General features: G+C 31.7%; 1 protein-coding gene across 2 annotated transcripts in view; it reads left to right on the top strand.

Annotated features, from left to right (window-relative positions):
* Positions 1 to 20,079, top strand: part of GRIK2 (glutamate ionotropic receptor kainate type subunit 2) — a 606,408-nt gene that overhangs the window by 564,466 nt on the left and 21,863 nt on the right. For both annotated transcript variants that reach the window (XM_081036880.1, XM_081036881.1), the window contains exon 15: positions 10,270 to 10,495. In XM_081036880.1, the coding sequence (XP_080893006.1) occupies positions 10,270 to 10,495 (226 nt within the window). The remainder of the gene's footprint in view (positions 1 to 10,269; positions 10,496 to 20,079) is intronic.

Below are 20,079 nucleotides of genomic sequence, written 5' to 3'. Positions count from 1 at the left end.
ATCACTGCACTACCCTCAGATCCACCTTTGATATGAACCCCATATGGCTTCAGCCCTGTTTTCCTGAATTAACTCTAATTTCCTAGTGACCAAGGTCACATGAGTCCAGATAGGGCTCAGCTGTTCTTACCTGGCACATATGTTCCAGTATTGTTGGTAATTTATTTACTGTAATAAAAAATTAAAATGCAAATCTCAGCCAAATTCTCCTCTACTAAGAGATACCTCGGTATGGGCTTTTTTCAAGCCCCATATTAGGAACTATTACATTTGACTTTTCAAAACAAAATAAGATTATTATAGCATTTATAACAAAATATTGAAGTTGATGTTAGAAACAAAATTGTTCATGTGGAGATTATTGAAAAGGAATAATTTGAGTAAGTGCCAAATACCACCAAATTTACTTTGATTATGAAAAATGGTCAAAAATTACTACCTCTTCTTTTAGATATTTCACTATATTTATCCTTATACCAAAGTTCAGCTAATTTTACCAGATCTTATGGTTTAGGAGATAAAACATTTTTTTTCATGAATGTTTCTTTAAGTCCAAAGAGATGGGTTTCTAATATAAAGTATTTTTTAGGTTACTTCATGATGCTTTGGGTATTGTACCACTTGATTAACTTCATTAAGGAATCTGAGTTGCAGTCAACACCTCTAATATTATATAAAATAAGCCATATTACAGAATAGTACTGGATTTTCTTTGTACTGTTGGTGCTTTGTGGTTATTTATGATATTTCAAACAAATTTTATGTTAAATGTTTTCCAACTCATTGGAAATTAACTTTCCTTTAGAACATACTTAAAAAGTTAATTTTAAATTCTTGCTTCCAGAAGTCATGAAAACATTGATACTGTTATTTTTTTTATCATATTTTAGGCTCTGACAGATTTATAAAAACAAATCCAATGAGCACAAGATGGTTCTAATATTTAAATTTGTATTTGACAGCAAGCAAAATGAACAGAGGTGAAGAGTTTATTTGTGTACTCAATTTCAGCCAAAGATTTTTTTTTAAATATGGCTTTGTATTTATAAAACATGCTGTCCTCAATAAGAAAAAAAGATCTATGAAATAATATAATAGTAACCCTTGCTTTGTTACCGTGTTTCCCTGAAAATAAAACCTAGCCGGATAATCACTCTAAGGCGTCTTTTGGAGCAAAAATTAATATAAGACCCAGTCTTATTTTACTATAATATAAGAACAGGTATTTGATATAATATGATATGATATGATATGATATGACATGACATGACATGACATGACATGATATGATATAATATAATAATATAATACTGGGTATAATATAATATAATATAATATAATATAATATAATACAAGTTTTTCTATTAATTTTTGTTCCAAAAGATGCATTAGAACTCATTGTCTGGCTAGATCTTATTTTTGGGGAAACACGGTAGCTCTCATTTCAAAAGGGATAGAAATAAAATTTCAAAGCCCTATCCTTACAGTAATATCTTACATGTTTTAAAATCTCTCTCCAAAATATTCAGGAAATGTTGCCTAAACCCACTAGGCACTGGAGATGTGCAAATTGCCAAATGATTTCAGGCTGCAAATGTTATTTAGAGTTCTGTCAGAAGCTAATGCTAATATATCCTTAAGTTTTAAATCATTAACTATATGCTTAAAATACTATTTTCGGTATTTACACTGAATGTTCTTTTTAAAGCACAAAATCATTTGGCATCTGTGAATTTTAAAAAGCATAGTTCTTATTCTTTGTAAGTTTATTCTTGACAAGAATATTTTCTTTTCTTTTTTTATTGTTGTTTCATAGCCCAGGAAAATTGCTGTTCTAAAAAGACAGTGCATTATAGACTGGTTTTATTTGTTTTATGCTGATGTAGCAGAAATCAAATCAGCTTATGAGCCTCAGCATTTTGATAAAATAAACACTGCTGAACATTGACTTCCTAAATCCATCCAATCTAACATAAAAAGAAAAGTGTCTTTAATGTGGGGCACAGAAAAAAAAAAAAAAAAAAGAAGAAAAAGAAATTGATTCTAGTATTCATTGTGACAGGGTTCAGTTACATGAGAAAATAAGATAATTTTATTTAGAAAAATTTAAATATTCTTTTCTGTAGAGCTTCGATATTCATATGCATTTTAAGAAATATCTCTGAGACGTGATTTAATTTATTTTGATTGACTTTATCCAAATTACTATGTACAGCATAACTATACAGATAATACTTAGGAATGCTCACAGTTTTGCCAAAGAAAGTATCTCACACACAATTAGATATATAGATGATGTATTATAGAAATGTACACTTGAAACCTGTATAATTTTACTAATGTTGTCACCCCAATAAATTTAATTAAAAATGAAAAAAAAATTTCCATAAAATCATGAGATCATGTGTACTGGCATCATGTTTCTCTTTACAAATCTATCTTTTCTGGTAATTCTTTTGTCTTATCAAATAGCCTTAGTATTCTCATCTGTGAAATAAAGGAGTGAAACGCGATATTCTTTATATTCATCCCCCACTAATTTAGTTTCTTGTTTTATTTATTTTTTTTGTACTTGGCTATACTCTGAGCAGCTTCTCCGTTATGCTCTAATTTGTCATTATCTTAGCTCTCTCCTTACAGAGAATTATATAATTTCATGCTTAGCTAACTACCTGGTTTTTGATTTTCATATTTTTCTTAAATAATATATTTCTTCTGGACAGTCTTTTCTAGTCAGTTTGGCAGCAGCAATGCACAGGGCCAAGCTGCGTCCCAATTCTTGAGTCCTTCCTGGTGGTCTATCTTGAGTCTCTGCCTCACTGCGGTCAGAGGACCTTCAAAGACTGTGCATTTCAGCTCAGCAGCTGAGTCTTCATCCCAGGATTTCATCACATCCCTTAGCCATGATCAGTAGCTACTGCACTGCTGCAACTAACCATCGTGACAGGAGATTGAGCCCAACATAGTACAGGTGGTTCTTTCAACATGTCCTGTCTTTCACCAACAACTAGTTCATATTGCAGCTGGATATTTCCTTTCTATTAAATTTATATACAGCTTTCACACTTCACATATTTACATGTAATTAATTCTAATTTTAATTACTTCCTTGCTGACATTAAATGAATTTTGATTCCTAATCTTTAAGTTGTGTAGCTTCCAGCACTTGATTTCAAACTAATAGATCCTGTAGTCTATTTCACTTTGAAAACATGCCACAATTTTCTATTTTATTAAAAATAAATTTAGCTAAAGCTTCATATTTCATCCTTACACAATATAACTTAGAGTGTAAGTATAATTCTACATGTGTTTAATATCAATACTTTGAATTCAGAGATCAAGGCACTTGCAGTATTTTAAATCTTTTTTTATTGTTCTTGAGACTCATCTTATTAGAATGTTTGCATTATTGATTGTTCTTTCTTTCTCTGGCATGTTAAATCTCTCCTTTTTCCTGAAATTCTCCCCATCAGCATTTAAACATGCACAAATATCTGCAGTCTTTGAAAATTTTAGTTAAACTTTCTTCTATGCACTACCCTGCATTGTTTCCTCTTCAGTGCCTTATTTATTTATTTATTTATTTATTTATTTATTTATTTATTTTTGCATTTACTGGCTCCATTTTACGTTCCTCTTTCCTAATCTATTTCAGTGTTACTTCTAAGTGCTCCACTCCACTAAGTTAGCTTTTGCTAAAATAATCAAAGAACACTGTTTCCAAATCCAAAGACATTATTCAGTTCCCGTCATGTTCTTCTTTTGTTTTTTTGTCAAATCACTACAGATGACCACTTTCTCACTGAATATTCTCTTGCCTTGATTTCTTCCACACCACAATTTCCAGATTTTCTTTCTCAGTCTCTGTTTATTCTTTTTCTATCTCATTTGCAAACTCAGTCTTCTCTGTCGGCCATTGAAATTCAAATTGCACAAAGTTTGACCTTAGGATTCCTCTTCCTCTATAATTGTTTTCTCATCCATCCAATATTTAGTCTTCTATATTCAAGAGGACTCCAAAAGCTATATTTTCAGTCTTGACTTTTCCTCTCAACTCCAAAGTTACTACATATGAACTTTCTCCCCCCAAAACATAAACTTCTTTCAGTTTTTTCCTCTTTCAGTGGCTCTCAAGATTAATCAGAAGGCAAGAAGTCAACCTAAATCTTTACTTCTTATATTCCAATAATGACCAATTATTATCCGTTACACACACACCTTGAGTTTTTAGATTTCTTCCTGTTTCCAACAGCACTTTCCCAGTACCTGTACTGTTTCTTACCTAGGCTGCTGCTATGCTCCTAATTTCTTACCTAGACTGCTGCTATGCTCCTAATTTATCTTCCTACATTTACCTTTGCCACTGCTGATCCATTCTCCACATAGCAGCTTTAGCGGTTTCTTCTAAATTCAAATGTGATTGCCTCCTCAAATTTGCTTCATATCTGCTTTGACTCCTCTCTGCTCCTATGATGAATACAAATATCCATGATGTCCTTGCATGTTAACTATTTGCAATGATTTGGAACCTGGTCAATATCTACAGTTGTTCCCCACATGGGACAGGCAATATATCTGAGTAATTCAATACTTATATTTTAAATGAAAGAGTGGTTTGGCCCTGTCAAAGCAAAAATTATGCTGGAAAAATTTAAATAGGCAAGAGAGACTATATTCAAGGCTATTGCAATAAGGGAAAGAGGCCTGAACTTAGTCTGAGGTCAACTCCACTGAAATTGGAGTTTTTAAGGGCTGGGATAAAAGTATTTAAAGGTGGACAAGTTTTCATGAGCTGTGATGGAGAGGCATCATAGCCATTCATGGTTTGCTAATTGACTTTACCCAAAGGAAAAAATAAACTTTTAGTGTCTTCATGACAGGAGGTAGTTTTACAATTTGGAGCAAGGTGCCCACATAAGTTAGACTTCTATCATCCCACAGAGAATGGATGATAGAGGTGCTATCTTTTTTCATTACAAAACGATGGCTTTTTGGCCCTTAAGAAAGATGGTCTTGGGTTATAAAACTGACAAGAGGATTTTAAAAAAAATAGGATTACCTTTCAAAGATGTAAAGAAGAAGAAGGAGAAGGAGAAGGAGAAGGAGAAGGAGAAAGAGGAGAAGGAGACGAAGACAGAGACGAAGAAGAAGAAGAATTTATAGTTACACATTTTCTAAACAAAAAGGAGTGTAGGGAGCTCAGTGGTTGGACCATCTGACTTCTGTAAGTGTCAGGGTAAAAGTAAGGTCAGGGGCCTGGAGGCAGTAAGAAGCCTAAAGTTCAGAAAGCTGAGATAAATGGTAAGTTCATCTTAGTCATCCCTTATGTATTTCTCCATCATATTCTGGTATCATATTCCTATGTACTATCTTCAATTACCCCAACCTATAGCATTTATGTCCAAAATAGCATCCCTTAACTGATTTTCCCTCTGTTGAGAAAGGTCTTGACCTCTCAAAATGTAGTTGACATGGACTCATCCTTCAAATATCAGTGCTTTTACTTCCTCAGGGAATTTTTCCCCCTTTATCCTGTCTTTTAAACTCTTCTATTCTACTTCTCTGTAGATTTCCTTAACTTTATTTTCCAAGTTTTCATTTGACGTTTTCATATTGATATCATATTTTTAATATGGATTTGTTCTCTGAATACAGTTTTTTTCAAGAGTGCACTTACTTTTTTTTTTTTTTTTTTTAATTTGGGCAGTATATTTTACCTCTATCAAGAGGTTTATTTTCTTTGTTTTAGTCTTTATATTTCATGTTAGAAACTCCCTTCAAATTCTTGGTTTTTTGATAATATATAATGGACTCTAAAGAAGCTCACTTCAAGCTCTGGGAGCTTACTCAAGGCTGACAAACTATGAACTTCACTGTATAGTGATATAGGGTCATTTTGTTGGAAATTCATATGTGTCTTTAGACAGAATTGATCATTAAGACTATGAACTCCGTACTTAATCTGTCCATGTTAGACTCATGGTTTTGCCACAGAGTAGCCACGTGAATTTAGGCAAACTATTAACCTCTTTGTGTTTTTGTTTTCTCATTTGTAACATGGGTACTAAAATACCAACCACAGAGTAGAATTTTTGTAAAAATTAAGCAATTTAATATTTATAAATGATTTAGAATAATATCTGGCACATGCTGTTTTTTTATATGTGATTACTAATATTACTATTATTATTATTGTTATTATTACATCATCATTATCATCATCATCATCATCATCATCATCATCATCATCACCATTATCTCTTTGAAGCCCTTCAGTTTTGCTTGAAAAAATGTTTCCATTATTCTTACTGGAGGAATTCTAAGAACTAAGACAGATACAGGGCTGACTGTTCTCAACATGGCTATAGGTTTCACCTTATTCCTTCTGGTTTCAATATGGTCTCCTCTGGCTCAACTGTGTCCAAGGCAATCTTGTTCCCTCTCCAGAAAATAATCTCTAGTTCTCTGCCAAGGTGGGCTGAAGTAGTCACCTTGCTGCTGAGAGATAGAGAGCAACTCTGAGGATTAACTGCTTTAAGACAGTCTCTTAATAAATTCTACGTTTATTAAACATTTGATCATTCTGGCTTTGGAGGGATTTGGAAATGTGATCTCTGAAACTTTTGTGGAGGACGGGATTTCTAAAGGTTGGTTAACTCACTTCTGATTCATCTGCTTCCATCTTCCAAAATTTTGTTGCACTTTGCCCTGTTCTCTTTTGCTTTGTGGTATCATGCCATAGGACAAAACATGTTTTTAATATGATATCCAATTTACCATTTTTTTGCCAGAGTTCTTGGTATTTTTTAACAAAAGTAACATGTAAGCATTTGATAGCACTATGCTCTCTTTAACAAAATAGAGTTACAAAATTATCTTAATACTGCATAGTGTGCTTATATGATCCTCACAAAAATTTTGTGAGATTGGCAAATAGATTTGACTATTATGTAAACTGAAATACAAAGAAATTCAGTGGTTTGCATCAGAACATATATTACATTAATAAGAAATGTAGAACTAGTGATCATTACTTGTGACTCAGCCCTGCATTATTCAGAATTTACCTATATATTACTTAAGTATAAGTAATCAATTATTTATGAGATTTATATAGGAAAAAAATCCCTTGCTTTGCATTCAGCCTAAAAGTTTGTTTGAAATACTTTTTTCAAATACTTTGTACACCATCTTAGCTACTTTAAATTTAAGGACTACACAGTAAAGTTCAGGTTGTATAGACATACTTGTGATGCACTATACTCTCTTCACTACCAAAAATAATGAAAGTATTAAAATTGCCAGGATATGCTGAATATTAGTCCTCCTTCTCAACTTTGTATAGAAAGAGGTAAGCGTTGAATGATATCACACACACACACACACACACACACACACACACACACACACACAAAGAGTCTACAAAGGTAGTGACAGCTTATCTTCCATATCTTTTCTGTACGTAGCTATGTTTTACGTGGAGGTGCAAAGAAGTGACTGCCCTAAATTGGAAATTGCGGTCAAAGAATGGCAACAAAATAAGCAGACAAGCCACATAGAATGTGTGTGACCAGCAGTCAATATTTCTACATTGAAATATTTCTTATTTGGGTTTTTATATTTATTATGAGAAACAGAGAAATTTGTGTGACTTTTCTATCTAAAATGATTTTGCAATTATAGTAAAATTAGAAATCCTCATGTCTTCTGCAAACAGGAAAGATGAGTGAAGCTGTACAAAAATCATAGACAATAGATTCCTGAAAATCAGAAGTAAATCAAGATATACTTAAAAAATGATGTAAGATAAGAAATGATTAGTTTTAAAATGAGTATAAATAAATAGTACTTTCTAGGAAAGTACTATTGGACATAAAATATTAGTGTGTTTAGTCTTGGAGGTGTTCCAAGCCTTTTCTATGAAAATGTATTTTGTGAAATCCTTATTTTGTCAATTAAAGGTTAGTATTGTAGATTAGATATTTAAAATGTAAAATAATACTACATTTCCCATTAATTTAAAATCAAACTATATATATTTGTAAAGGGCAGATTTAAAATGTCTTTGTTAGTTTTCAGTTTTGTTAAAAAAAATTGATGTGTTTATTACATCAATCACAGCAAAATATTAATGGATACATTCATGTACTGTTAAAATGTACTTTTTTAGAATTATTTCTATTGTACAGTGTTTAAATTAGAAAGTACTACTTTTACTATTAAAAATAAAAACACATTATTATACTATTTAAATAGTGAGTGCCATTGTAAACATTCTGTTTTCCCTTTCTTTGGGACAAAAACACTAGTCCTCAAGTTTTACTTAAATTAATTCATCAATAGATGGAACGTGTTATCGTGAATTGGGAAATCGTGTAAGTGAAACATTGATTTCTAATGTTCCTGTACCTGACAAAGCAGAGCTTCTAGGCAATTTACAGACAATACAGGTAAAAATGACTTTCATGGGTTATCTCTGCTTCGTTTGGCTTCAGAACACCCATCTTATGACATTGCATTATCCCTCTCCATTGAAGATGTTACATTTTAAATTCTGAAGTGATAACTGTGCTGTTTTGATTACACTTTTTTTAATGTTATCATTTATGGAATTGTTTATCTATTATCAGTCTCAGATTCATTACACCAAAAGCTGGGTCCAATTTAATTTTTTTAACATAAAATTCCTTTGATCTGCAGGTGAACTCTAATATTGATTTTATTTGATATTTAGGCCTCACTTAACCCAAAACATTAGGAGAAAAATTCTGATCTTTGAAAAGAAGTGAATTTGTTTTAACTATCCTTATTGTGTTATTTATTTGGACAACCAAATGAGTCTAAATCTCACTATTGGTCTTAATTATTCCAATAATAATTTCATCATAATCTTAAATATTCCTTGCATTTCTCTTTTCTATTACCCAAATTTGATTATTTTACTTGAGGACATTGACACACCGCCATAGCTGTACAAATTTGTAATCCTAATAATTTTATTCTAAGTGTTTTAGCTTAAAAAAGCCGTTGGCCTTTTAGCATGTTTTCGTTTCACCAGAGAGCAAAAGCTTACATTTTCACCCTCTCTTAGCTCTAATGTTATGCTTGTTTTTATAAAGTACCTCTAGATTTTTTCCCCAATAAATTTAGGGTTTTTCTTCCCATTTTATCACTGAAATAGTCTTGGAATTTTTCTAAATATTGTTTAACACCTGCCTTTTAGTAGAAGTCATATTAATACCACATTTGTGACCTGGCATATGTAGAACTAAAAGTATGTTTAAAGTGTGAAAAGATTGCATATCTATTTGTTTGAAAATAGTTTTGACGTTTTATAGCAGAACAACTAGCATGGTGAACATCCTCCTTGTGTTTGTAGCTTTAATATTATTATTTTTTTAATTGTATAAGAATTAAACTAGAGTGTTTCACAGATGAGCTTTCCATAAGCACATGCTAACCTTTTCATGTTTATGTTTTACCAGTGCTTTCTGAACAAAACCCATTTGTTTCCCTTAGTAATGAAATCCTAGTAAAGCCCTACTGAGAATTTTCAGTTGGACATAAAAGCTATTCAATTTTATTGGTCCAGAAATCTTTAGTTAGTTAGTAGACATGAATGATAGATTTCTTGTGGTCCAGAGGCAGGCTAAAAGGAGTTCTGGGCTGCCCAGAGTGTGTCCCAGTGGAAATATAGTCATTTTTATTTTTAATATCCTTATTTGTAATGAATTTCTCTCATCTCTTCAACCTACATATATATTTGTATATCCTTGGGGTTAATGTGACATCTGTCTTATAGTCAACAAAATCGGGGAAAATAACCTCTTGAATTTTTACAGGGTCGATTAGTATCCAGTATATGTCTCTTTCAAATTAATGTTATAGTAATGTTGAAAGATAAAATTATAAACATGAGACACTCATGTCAGATACAAGCACAAAAGACCCTCCTTATTTATCTTATTTATTTTGTTTTTTATTTCCTTCTATGATTGACTACTTTTTTGAACATTAAGACACTTTTGAACATTAAGACACTTTTGATATATTCGTTAAGTAAATCTGTACTATACCTGGAAATAGGATGAGGAATTGTTATGAGAAATTTTTTACACAGATTCTGATTTTCTGTTTAGATATCACTATGAATCATACAATTACAAGGTAGTATGAGTAAACTAAATATAGTCAATTCCATCAAAATATTGTAGGATCCTATAAAAACTAAGGAATATCTTTCTTTTGTATTTTATTTTCCCCCAGAAATCAAAAATCTCCACGTATGACAAAATGTGGGCCTTTATGAGTAGCAGAAGGCAGTCAGTGCTCGTCAAAAGTAATGAAGAAGGAATCCAGCGAGTCCTCACCTCTGATTATGCTTTCCTAATGGAGTCAACAACCATCGAATTTGTTACTCAGCGGAATTGTAACCTGACACAGATTGGTGGCCTTATAGACTCCAAAGGTTATGGCGTTGGCACCCCCATGGGTATGTTTTATGTCAGCCACTTGTTCTTTATTCATTAATCTTAGTTGCTTTGAGAAGGGAGTAAAACAGTACCTCCATATGCTGTTACAAATTTTGTTTTTAATGAACACATTTTGCTACATTCTTTTACTTTATAATCTCAGGGAAGTGATGTAGACGTCTTCTAAATGGATAAGTAACAAAAGAAAATTTGATTTCTACCAAAATGGTAAGTAGACATTTTTACTGTATCAATGTTAAAAAATCTTACAGTATCCCCCTATAGAACATTTTCAATCTGACGTTTAAAAAATGTTTTATGAATAACATACAGTTTTTGCAACTTTATTTTTTTCAGATACGTACATAGTATTTGAATTAGAAAGTTAATTGAAAGAATGAGCCACAAATGGTTCTCATGAATATTTATTTTATTTGTTTTATTTAAGAGAAGACACATATAGCAGACTGTTTCTCTAACATAGCTAGAATATTTGATACCCAGGATTAATTATTTTTTTATATCCCCTTTTTCTCAAATTACAAAATTATTTTCAATAATAATTAGGAAATGAAATAAAAGATAATAATTATCCCAAAAGAAAAATACAATGAAACTTTAGATTTATTGAAATATATACATATATATATGTATATATATGTATTCATATATATGTGTGTGTAAATATATATATTCATACCATGTATATATGCATACCATAAATAAATAAATGAATAAGTACATAATATTATAGTACATGTATACTTGTGGAGAACATAATAATAGGTACCCCAAAATGTCTGACCTCATCACCAGAATCTGTGACTATGTACCTTATATGGTAAAAGGGACTTTGCAGATGTGAATAAATTAAGGATTTTCAGATGAGGAGATTATCCTGGATTAACCAGATGGGTCCAATGTAATCAAAGGGATCCTTATAAGAAGAAAGCACATGGGTTAGAGCTACAGTTAAATTGACAGGATGATGGAGAAGTGAGGTAAAGCATGTCTAAGTCCAACAGCACTGTTACAAAAACAAAAACAGAAAAAGAACAGAATTTGAGTGGTTTAGAAACAAAATAAATTTATCTCTCATAGTTCTGGAAGCTGGAAACTCAAGATAAAGGTATCAGTGGTTTTGTTGTCTGGTGAGGACCTGCTTCCTGTTTAACAGACAGCCATCTTCTCACTGTGTCCTCACATGGCTGAAGGGTCAAGGGATCTCTCTGGAGTCCATTTTACAAGGGCACTAATCTCATTTATTAATGCTTTACACTCATGACATAATCATCTCTCAAAGGCCCCATTTTCAAATATCATCATGTTGGGGATTAGATTTGAATATATGCATTTGGTGGGGGGCACAAACATTCAGACCATGATGGGAAAAGGATAGAAGATATATATTGTTAGTAAATAAAATTTAACCAAGTAAATTTGAAGATTTAATTGGCTTTATTAAACAAGTCATGAATCAGGTAGTATCTCATCTAGCAAGCAGAGAGATACTCTTGAGTGGTTATACAAAATGGAAAGATTTTATAGAAAGGAGGATGGGACAAGGAATCCATCAGCAAGAGGCAAATGAAAGGTTATTGGAGGAAAGTAAAAGTTCAGGTGGTGATGGCTTCTCATTGGATGAGCTGTGGCATTTCAGTTGACCAGGCTTGCTGCTGGGCAAAGGAAAAATCTTTCTTCTTCTGGGGTAGGAAAGGGGTTGAACTACCTTTTGAGGAGTGCACTGTACTTCTTTTCCAGTTGCGGTCAATAACTGCTATCTTCCTGTTAGGAGAAATTGACATAGAGTGGTAGAGCACCTGACCTCTCTCTACAGGCCAGGTCTTTCCTACTCCAATTTTATTCGAGGTTGCCTTTATTAAATATATGGAGAGAGATTTGTTGAGAGAGACTTAAAAATACTACCTGCTGAATTGAAGATGAAGAAAGGTGCCACAAGGCCAGAAATGCAGAAGACCTTTAGAAGTTAGTTTAGAAGGCTACGAAATACAGCCACAGAAATGCAGGCTTGCAGATGCCTTTTAGAACTTCTGATCTCCTCAACTATGAGACAATAAATTTGCATTGTTTTAAGCCACTAAATTTGTAATAATTTGTTATAGCAGAAACAGGAAATGGATACTGTATGAAAGAAAAAAATTAACAGATTAACATGTTTTAATTATATCAATGTATGTTTTTAAAGAAAGGGAACAACACTAATAGCTTCTTACTGGCCTATCACAGTAATAAATAATGACACTAATTTTCTGAGCCTTAACTTAATTTGCAAATTTGCCAATGACTGGATCAAAACTGATACTTGTATATTCATGTTCAATAAATAGTATAGCCATATTTGTCAATTTACCTTTACTCATAATTTTGTTAATTGTAATTTTGAAAAAATTTCTTTTCCATGAACTTACATAGATATAATAGTTTGAAATTTGGGCATAGTTTCATAAAAAATTCCATTTTGTAATAAGTTCCAGGAATTACAATTTGATGCATGTCTTTCTTTGCGATAATGTCTAGCAACTTTAAAATGTCTAGGAAGTCCACAAATTTTTCACAATCATGACTTCATCAAAAAACTCAACATTAAATTCTATTATTTTTGGTAAAACATTCTGAAATTTATTACAGTTCCATCTTCCTTCCTTTCTTTCTTTTTTTATAAATTAGTAAAATGAAAGGGTTATGCTAGGAAAATCTAAGATTTATTAAATGTTAAACTTACAATAACTTTTAAATAATATGCTTGACAGATTCCTATAGTTCTGTCTAAAACCGGGCTAGAAACTATATAGGAAACATGGTTAACTGATATCTTAGAACAAATTTTGAAAATCAGGCACACTCTGAAACACTTATGAATGGTGGTAGCAGTGATTTGTTAGGCTCCCATTGCTTTTTCATTTGGAAAAAAGCTGGAATAGACAGGTGCATTTTTCAGTGTTGTTTCTGAGGGGAGTAAGATTCCCATTTATTCTTACCATCCTGGACTGGTTTACATTACCGGACTGAGAGCCAAGATTGTTGCCTCTGTTGTTGTTGCGACCCACACAACAACAGTGCCTGCATACTTTGGGGCCTCAGTTATCATTTGTTGAACAAATGAATTCTACATCAGGAAATGTGATAGTGTAGCGAGATTATAAGAGAAAACAAATAACTTTTGAGCTAATGATAAGCATGGTATCTTTCATTATGAAATGTGTGTCCTCATTAAAGAAACTTGAGTAATCCGGGGGGTGAGAATTTAATAAGATTTGGAGAGGACGTGTAAGTACTTTGGAGTATAGAACAGGTATTTTTTAGTAATCATGGTTATATAGTTGCACTTATTAACTTCAAAATTTCTAAAATAAATAATTTTGATTTATACTTAATATAAAACTTAAAAGTTGAACTTTTTGTTTGTTTGCTTATTTGTTTTGTAAATGTAATATACCAATGTACCAGGTATGTCTCTATCATACTGTCTTGCTTTAAGGAAGTGCTTAGTAAAAATAAATCAAAATAGTGTATTAGACAAATCACAAAAACCCACTGGGATATTTCAGATGTGAAAACTATTTTTAAAAAGAAAAATAATATTTGAATTAGTGGTAAGAAAGATCTCTGTTATATTTATTAGAACCTACAAAGAGCAATTTTTGATTCTTCCCAATCCCTGGTCCTGTTTACTAAAAAGGTTTTGACTTATTAAATAAAATATAAAACAATTAAACTTACTAATAGCTATATAAAGTATATTTTAATGTAACATTTTAAACTGAGGAAAATACTGAGCACATCACATGGAAATTCTACATCCACCAATATCAAACTTACAAGTATGATAAGAGAACAAAGTAAATTATACTATCAGCTTTAGGATGTAGATTTTTTTGTTTTTTTTTCATTTTACCTGTTCAACTTGGCTGATCAGATCAACTCTTGCCCTTTTGAAGAAAGCTAAGTTATTTCGTAAAATTTTTATTGATGTTAGCAAGGTCAATAGCATGAGTAACTTTCTAGAAATAAGCTAGATTAAGTATTTCAGTGTAATCATTTCTTTGTAGTGTGTAGATTAGTTCTGTATAATAGTGTAATATATTAGTGTTTTCATTAAAATTAATTTTTTAAAATTAGGCAATAGCACATGATAAATTTCTAACTTTTACAAGGAACTTCTTAGAATTTTAATGTAAAATTATCTGCGCATACTAATAAAAATTCAAAAGAGCTGAATAATACTTTGAAAATTTATACACCAGGGAGAATATTTTAGAACATTCTTCTTTATTTTCAGTGCCAAACACTATTGAATTTAAATTTAATTAAATTTTTACTAAATTATTACTAAAAATGTTGTTTAACGCATTTTACATAATTTTTAGTCTAATTATGAATAAGATAAATTTGAACACTATAATTTTGATTCAAAAGAATGCATATTTAAATCACGAACTTATTAGTATTGCAATGTGCTTTTTGTCTCTTGTTCAGATAATGTGTTTTTTTTTTCTCTTTGACTTGATAATATTAAATTCTTAACTTTAGTGAATTATGTTTTATTCATTCGTAAAATGGCATTGAATTATTTTGGACTCTGTACATTATGATGAATCTTAATTCTCATATAATTTCAACAAAGAAGTATAACTTAAAAAGAGGCACTTCACACTTCACTCCCTCAAATACATTAGTTCTGAGAAAAATATTTCAGGCAGTAATTTATGATTTACTATGTCATACTTCTGATAGCTATATGGCTTCATGAAATATTTATATTTATTTATTAATAAACACAGTGGCATGAAACTCTAGTACTTGTATGAGATTCTGACTTCCCCAAAGCTTTCAACCAACACCATAATCTGCATTTTTCAATTAGTCAATTAGCATTTATCTTTTATATCATCATTGTTCAAGTATGTTGAAGATTATTTGGAATACATTATATTTACTTAGTTTTAAATTTTTGTTAATCATAAGCCAAAACAAAACAAAACAAAAAGAATGTATTAGGTGTTAAAAACTGTTGAGGCTCTTGCTCTTTTCCTAGCAAGAGTTAAGGAGATAAATATATTCAAAGCACAGCAATATCAGCTCAGTCTCTGGAAATTTAGATCAGTTCCAGAAATTCCCCAGGATTTTGAGGTTATATTTGCAGGAGCCATAATCCGTAATGAAAATTTCAGCTATGTGTAAATGTGATCAAAGAGAGGAAATCCCTTTACTTACATTATTGCTCAGATTTTCAGATATTGTCATAGAGGTGTATGTGGTTGATTAAGTGAAGGAGGTTAAAACAGAAATAATTATGTCTCTTTTGGAGTAGGGAATCAATAATATTTTAAAACGTATACATATTTTCCTTTTTTTCCCCTAAAAGTCCATGCATCCACTGCTTAGCTGTTAAGACTCCTCCTCTGTGATTTATCTAGGGCTCTGCCATCACCATTCATCTCTCTGAGTGTGATGATTACTGACCAGTGTGTTATAAAATTGCTGAATGACTCAGATATAAGCTGTTTAATTAGGGAAGCTGTCTTTACACAAAAATACCTTAGTGGAGCAATCGACAATAATGTGAAGGTAAACACTAAATAAGCATAAGTAGGTTTAATTAAGCTTGGGGTGACATTAAATCCCTTTCATAATTTTCCTGACTACAGCAATGTTATTTTAATGTGGTATTTACTGTACCATAGATTTTTGAAGTTGTAGGTGTTCTTACTCATAATAAGTTAACTGAACTTCCTATTTCATTCAAAAAAATTAAGAAAAGAAAAATTAAAAAAAAACTCTGGATGGGGTAAAGCCTAAAAGCAAATAACAGCAGTTTTCATTAAGGAATATTTAAAATGTATGTACAGTTGCAATCTTGCCTCTTAATTCACCATAGGTGATAATCTCTTTATCCGAAGAGAGAGCATTTCTACTTTAATGGCATTTTCCACTGCATTGTCTCCCTTCTGACCACCGTACTAAAAGCCTTTTGGCTTCTCTCTCTCCAATGTTGAGTGCATATTGCACTTTGAGGACTAGGCAGACTCAGCAGTCCATGAGCTGGTAGGAAAGCAGCAGTCTACAAAAAATCCATTAGGGCAGTTGGTGTTATTTTGCTTTGCTGTGTTCAATTCGGTAGAAATATTGTAAAGTGAATGAAAGGTCTCATTAAAACTATTTCTGGTTTTAACAATAAGCTAGTAGCATACTTCATTCATTTGTTCCTCACAGCTTTAATAATATATGTGAATTATTTGTCAGCTGAGAAGGCGATTGAGGGAATTATATTCATGTCTATACATATTGTCTATGATGCTGAAATTTTCTATAATCTCATTTGTTCTCATTTTACTCATGGGATTGAATCAATAGTAAATTTCGGTCAGTGATGATTTCTGTGAACAAAATCCAAATTAAATTAGTTGTACCATATTCATAGAATTACTGAAATATATGTAATACATGGAGAATGTAAAGGGAAAATCTAAAGATGAATGTAAATTGAATATATTTACAATGCCTTTTATTTTTTTTCATTTTTTTTTTTTTAATTTAAGGCTTATAATGTAGGTTAAACATTCTTTTAAGGATGAAAAACCCAACCAGTGGGTTCTGTTGCTTTAGTTTTTTTGTTGTTGTTGTTTGTTTGTTTTTTAATTTTATTTTTACATCCCTCACACCGTGAACCCCCTTCCCCCCATCCACCACCATACAATGCCTTTTAATACTAAGGTTAAGTTCAAAGACAATTTTATCACACAAAAAATTGTTAACAGTTTTTATTTCTGTGTATTTACTATTTAATTGTAAATATTATGATACATTCTCATTTCATAATTGCATTTAAATAATACCTTTATAAACTGTTTTATAACATTTATCTTAATGATTACAACATAACAATAGTCCTATTAATGATTCTCAAGTACCTTTTATCTCATTATAATGCCCCTACCACATAAAGTATGTTACAAAAGGTGGTATCATTGACTTTTTATGGTAAGAGTATACCACTTTGACATGTACACAATGTGAAATTTCTTTCTTCACTTCTACTTTCTAATGTTAAATGCATGAGATCTCACTGATTCATTATTTTTTGTTATTTGATGAAGTGAGAGATGTAGAATTGGTACAAGGGGAGGCATGCTATTTGTTTAAAGCAAATGCCAGTGTTTATAAAAATATAAATCAGTTAGAGAAACATGTTTTTGTTTTGTTTTTTTCTGTTTTGGTCACCATTCACTTCTAGAATTCCCAATTCATCATATAATAAGTACTGTAATATTCATCATTATAGATGCATAAAATTGCTGGCCTTCAGTTCTTCAGCCGAAATAAATGAATACATTTGTCTTCATTAGTTGGACGTAATGCACAAAAAATTGACACAAATTATTCATCTTTCTGCAAGTCAAACCTTCCATTAAAATGCATTCTATTTTTTCATTGCACAATTTTGATGTTGGTAAAATGATTTTGAAGGCTAAATTGAGATCTAATATTTTTCAGAACCTGAATTGAACAAAACACATCAAATTACACCTGTAGGAGCTGTACATTCCTGGCATATTTGTTAAAGTCTAGATTTCACGTCACTGAAAACAATGAGAGTCTCAGTAAGCGATGCCCACACCACAGACATCATCAACGGCCTTTGCATGCTAGCATCTAGAAAGCTTCCAGAGGAAATTTGATGAATTGTGAGCATCAGTGTGAACAGCTTGCATTAATGTTGTAATGCTGAACAAATGGTATCCAAACAATGCATAAATGGATGATTCTCATGAAAACAGAGTTAGTTCTGATAGATTGTATATGCACACATTGGATCATTTAATTCATTTAGTTAGTGTTTTACGCTGATTAGTCCAAAGCCATGGGCTCAAATTCTATTACAGATTGCTTAGTCAGATTGACTATGTCAGACTGTCATCCTTTAGTTAGCAGGACTAAGTAAGATCAATGAATAACTATTAGGGAAAAAAAGGAGTCAAAACATAGAGGTGAAACCTGTAAGGACTACGTTACAAAGATGAATGCCTTGCATTTGCTGGCACTCATGTGAAAAGCATTTTCTCAGTATGTTATACAGACTATATGGTGGCCTTTGCTGTCAGATGAGTTATGTACAAATCCTAGTTTCACTTGAGCGTTCCTGGCATCCTGGGTGAAGTTACTGAGCCTCCCTGAGACTCAGAGTCCTCATCTGTAAATGGGTAGGATCATGTCTACATAATTGGATTGTGTTAGAGATTAAGCATATTATAGTTATAGTATGTGGGTCAGAACATATGCACCATAAAGAATTCTAAAGACTGTCTTGAATAAATGTTTTATAATAATTGAAAGGATGTGTTTGTGGTTTTTAAGTTATTTGTGTCTTACCCCTGTTGCTCTCTATTTTATATGTTTAGAAACATTGAATATGTTATAGATAGGTGGATTGTTAATATGACCAATTCCTAACCAATAATAAGTAGTTTCCTATGGAACCTGACTACATATAGCCAATAGGTACATGTTAGATCACCACAATTTAGGGGGAAGAAGGAGATTATCTACTTTATAAATATGGGACAATTCCTATTGCAAGGCATTATCTGACTAAATAAAATGAAGCTTTTACTTCTCCAAACATTTCCTGAGTGTTTAGTAAATGGTATTCAAGATGTATTCAGAGATTATCTCTGAAGACCTATATGCTTCTTTTGCATTTGGTCAATCTATAAGAAAATTTTTCCCTCTTAAAGCCTACTTAGCTTTGTGAAAATAATGAACGTAAAATATGGGTATGCATGATCCCCTTTCTTATAATACAAATGTGGAAAAACAAACAACATAAAATAAAGAAAATGCAACATAAACAAGTGGTCTGTTATATAATGCAGGGACTCAGAATGGTAGAGTTTAGTGAGGACCAAAACAGTCAGGCCAAATAGAAAAATGAAGTTAAGCTCTACCTTGAAGAATGGGTGCTTTACCTTCTTCAGAAAGTTGTCCTTTCTCCCAGGTTATGGGCCATTGATGATTAACTATGATGATGCTTTTATTTAAAATGGTCTAACTTTTAAAATTATTTCATTAAAGTTTGGTATTGGATTTGGCATGAAAATAATCAGAATTGGAGAAGCAATCCTGACATTTCCACTCTTACCACTATTCACATGAGTACTCTGCAGATGAGAAATTATAAGAAAGGCAGGGTTTCAAAGATAAAACTATTTTTATTTTCATACTTAGTGTCAGAGTTTTATGATTTGACACCCAGAGAAGAACTGTCACTACAAATCTACTTCACTAGCCACTTTTAACTAATATGTATGGAATATGCAGGATCAGTGAACTTAGCATAAGTTTCCTTTTATATTATATGCCGATAACATTGGCCCTTCTTATTCTTTCTCACTTATGTTAGAGGATATTCAGAATATGAATAAAAGGCAACTGGCTAAAACATGTATTCTATAAATTTGGTTTTATATTGATATATTTTATGTGCCTTATATAAACATCTCCCTTTATAATTTTAGACACTTGAGTATTCTCCCGAGGATTCTGCAAATCTTCCTTTGAGTATAGTGAATTTATATTACTTGTC

This window comes from Rhinolophus hipposideros (assembly GCF_964194185.1).
Source record: "Rhinolophus hipposideros genome assembly, chromosome: 3".
Lineage (NCBI taxonomy): Eukaryota > Metazoa > Chordata > Mammalia > Chiroptera > Rhinolophidae > Rhinolophus > Rhinolophus hipposideros.
The sequence above is the reverse complement of the archived record's forward strand: the minus strand, read 5'-3'. Positions and strand labels throughout refer to the sequence as shown.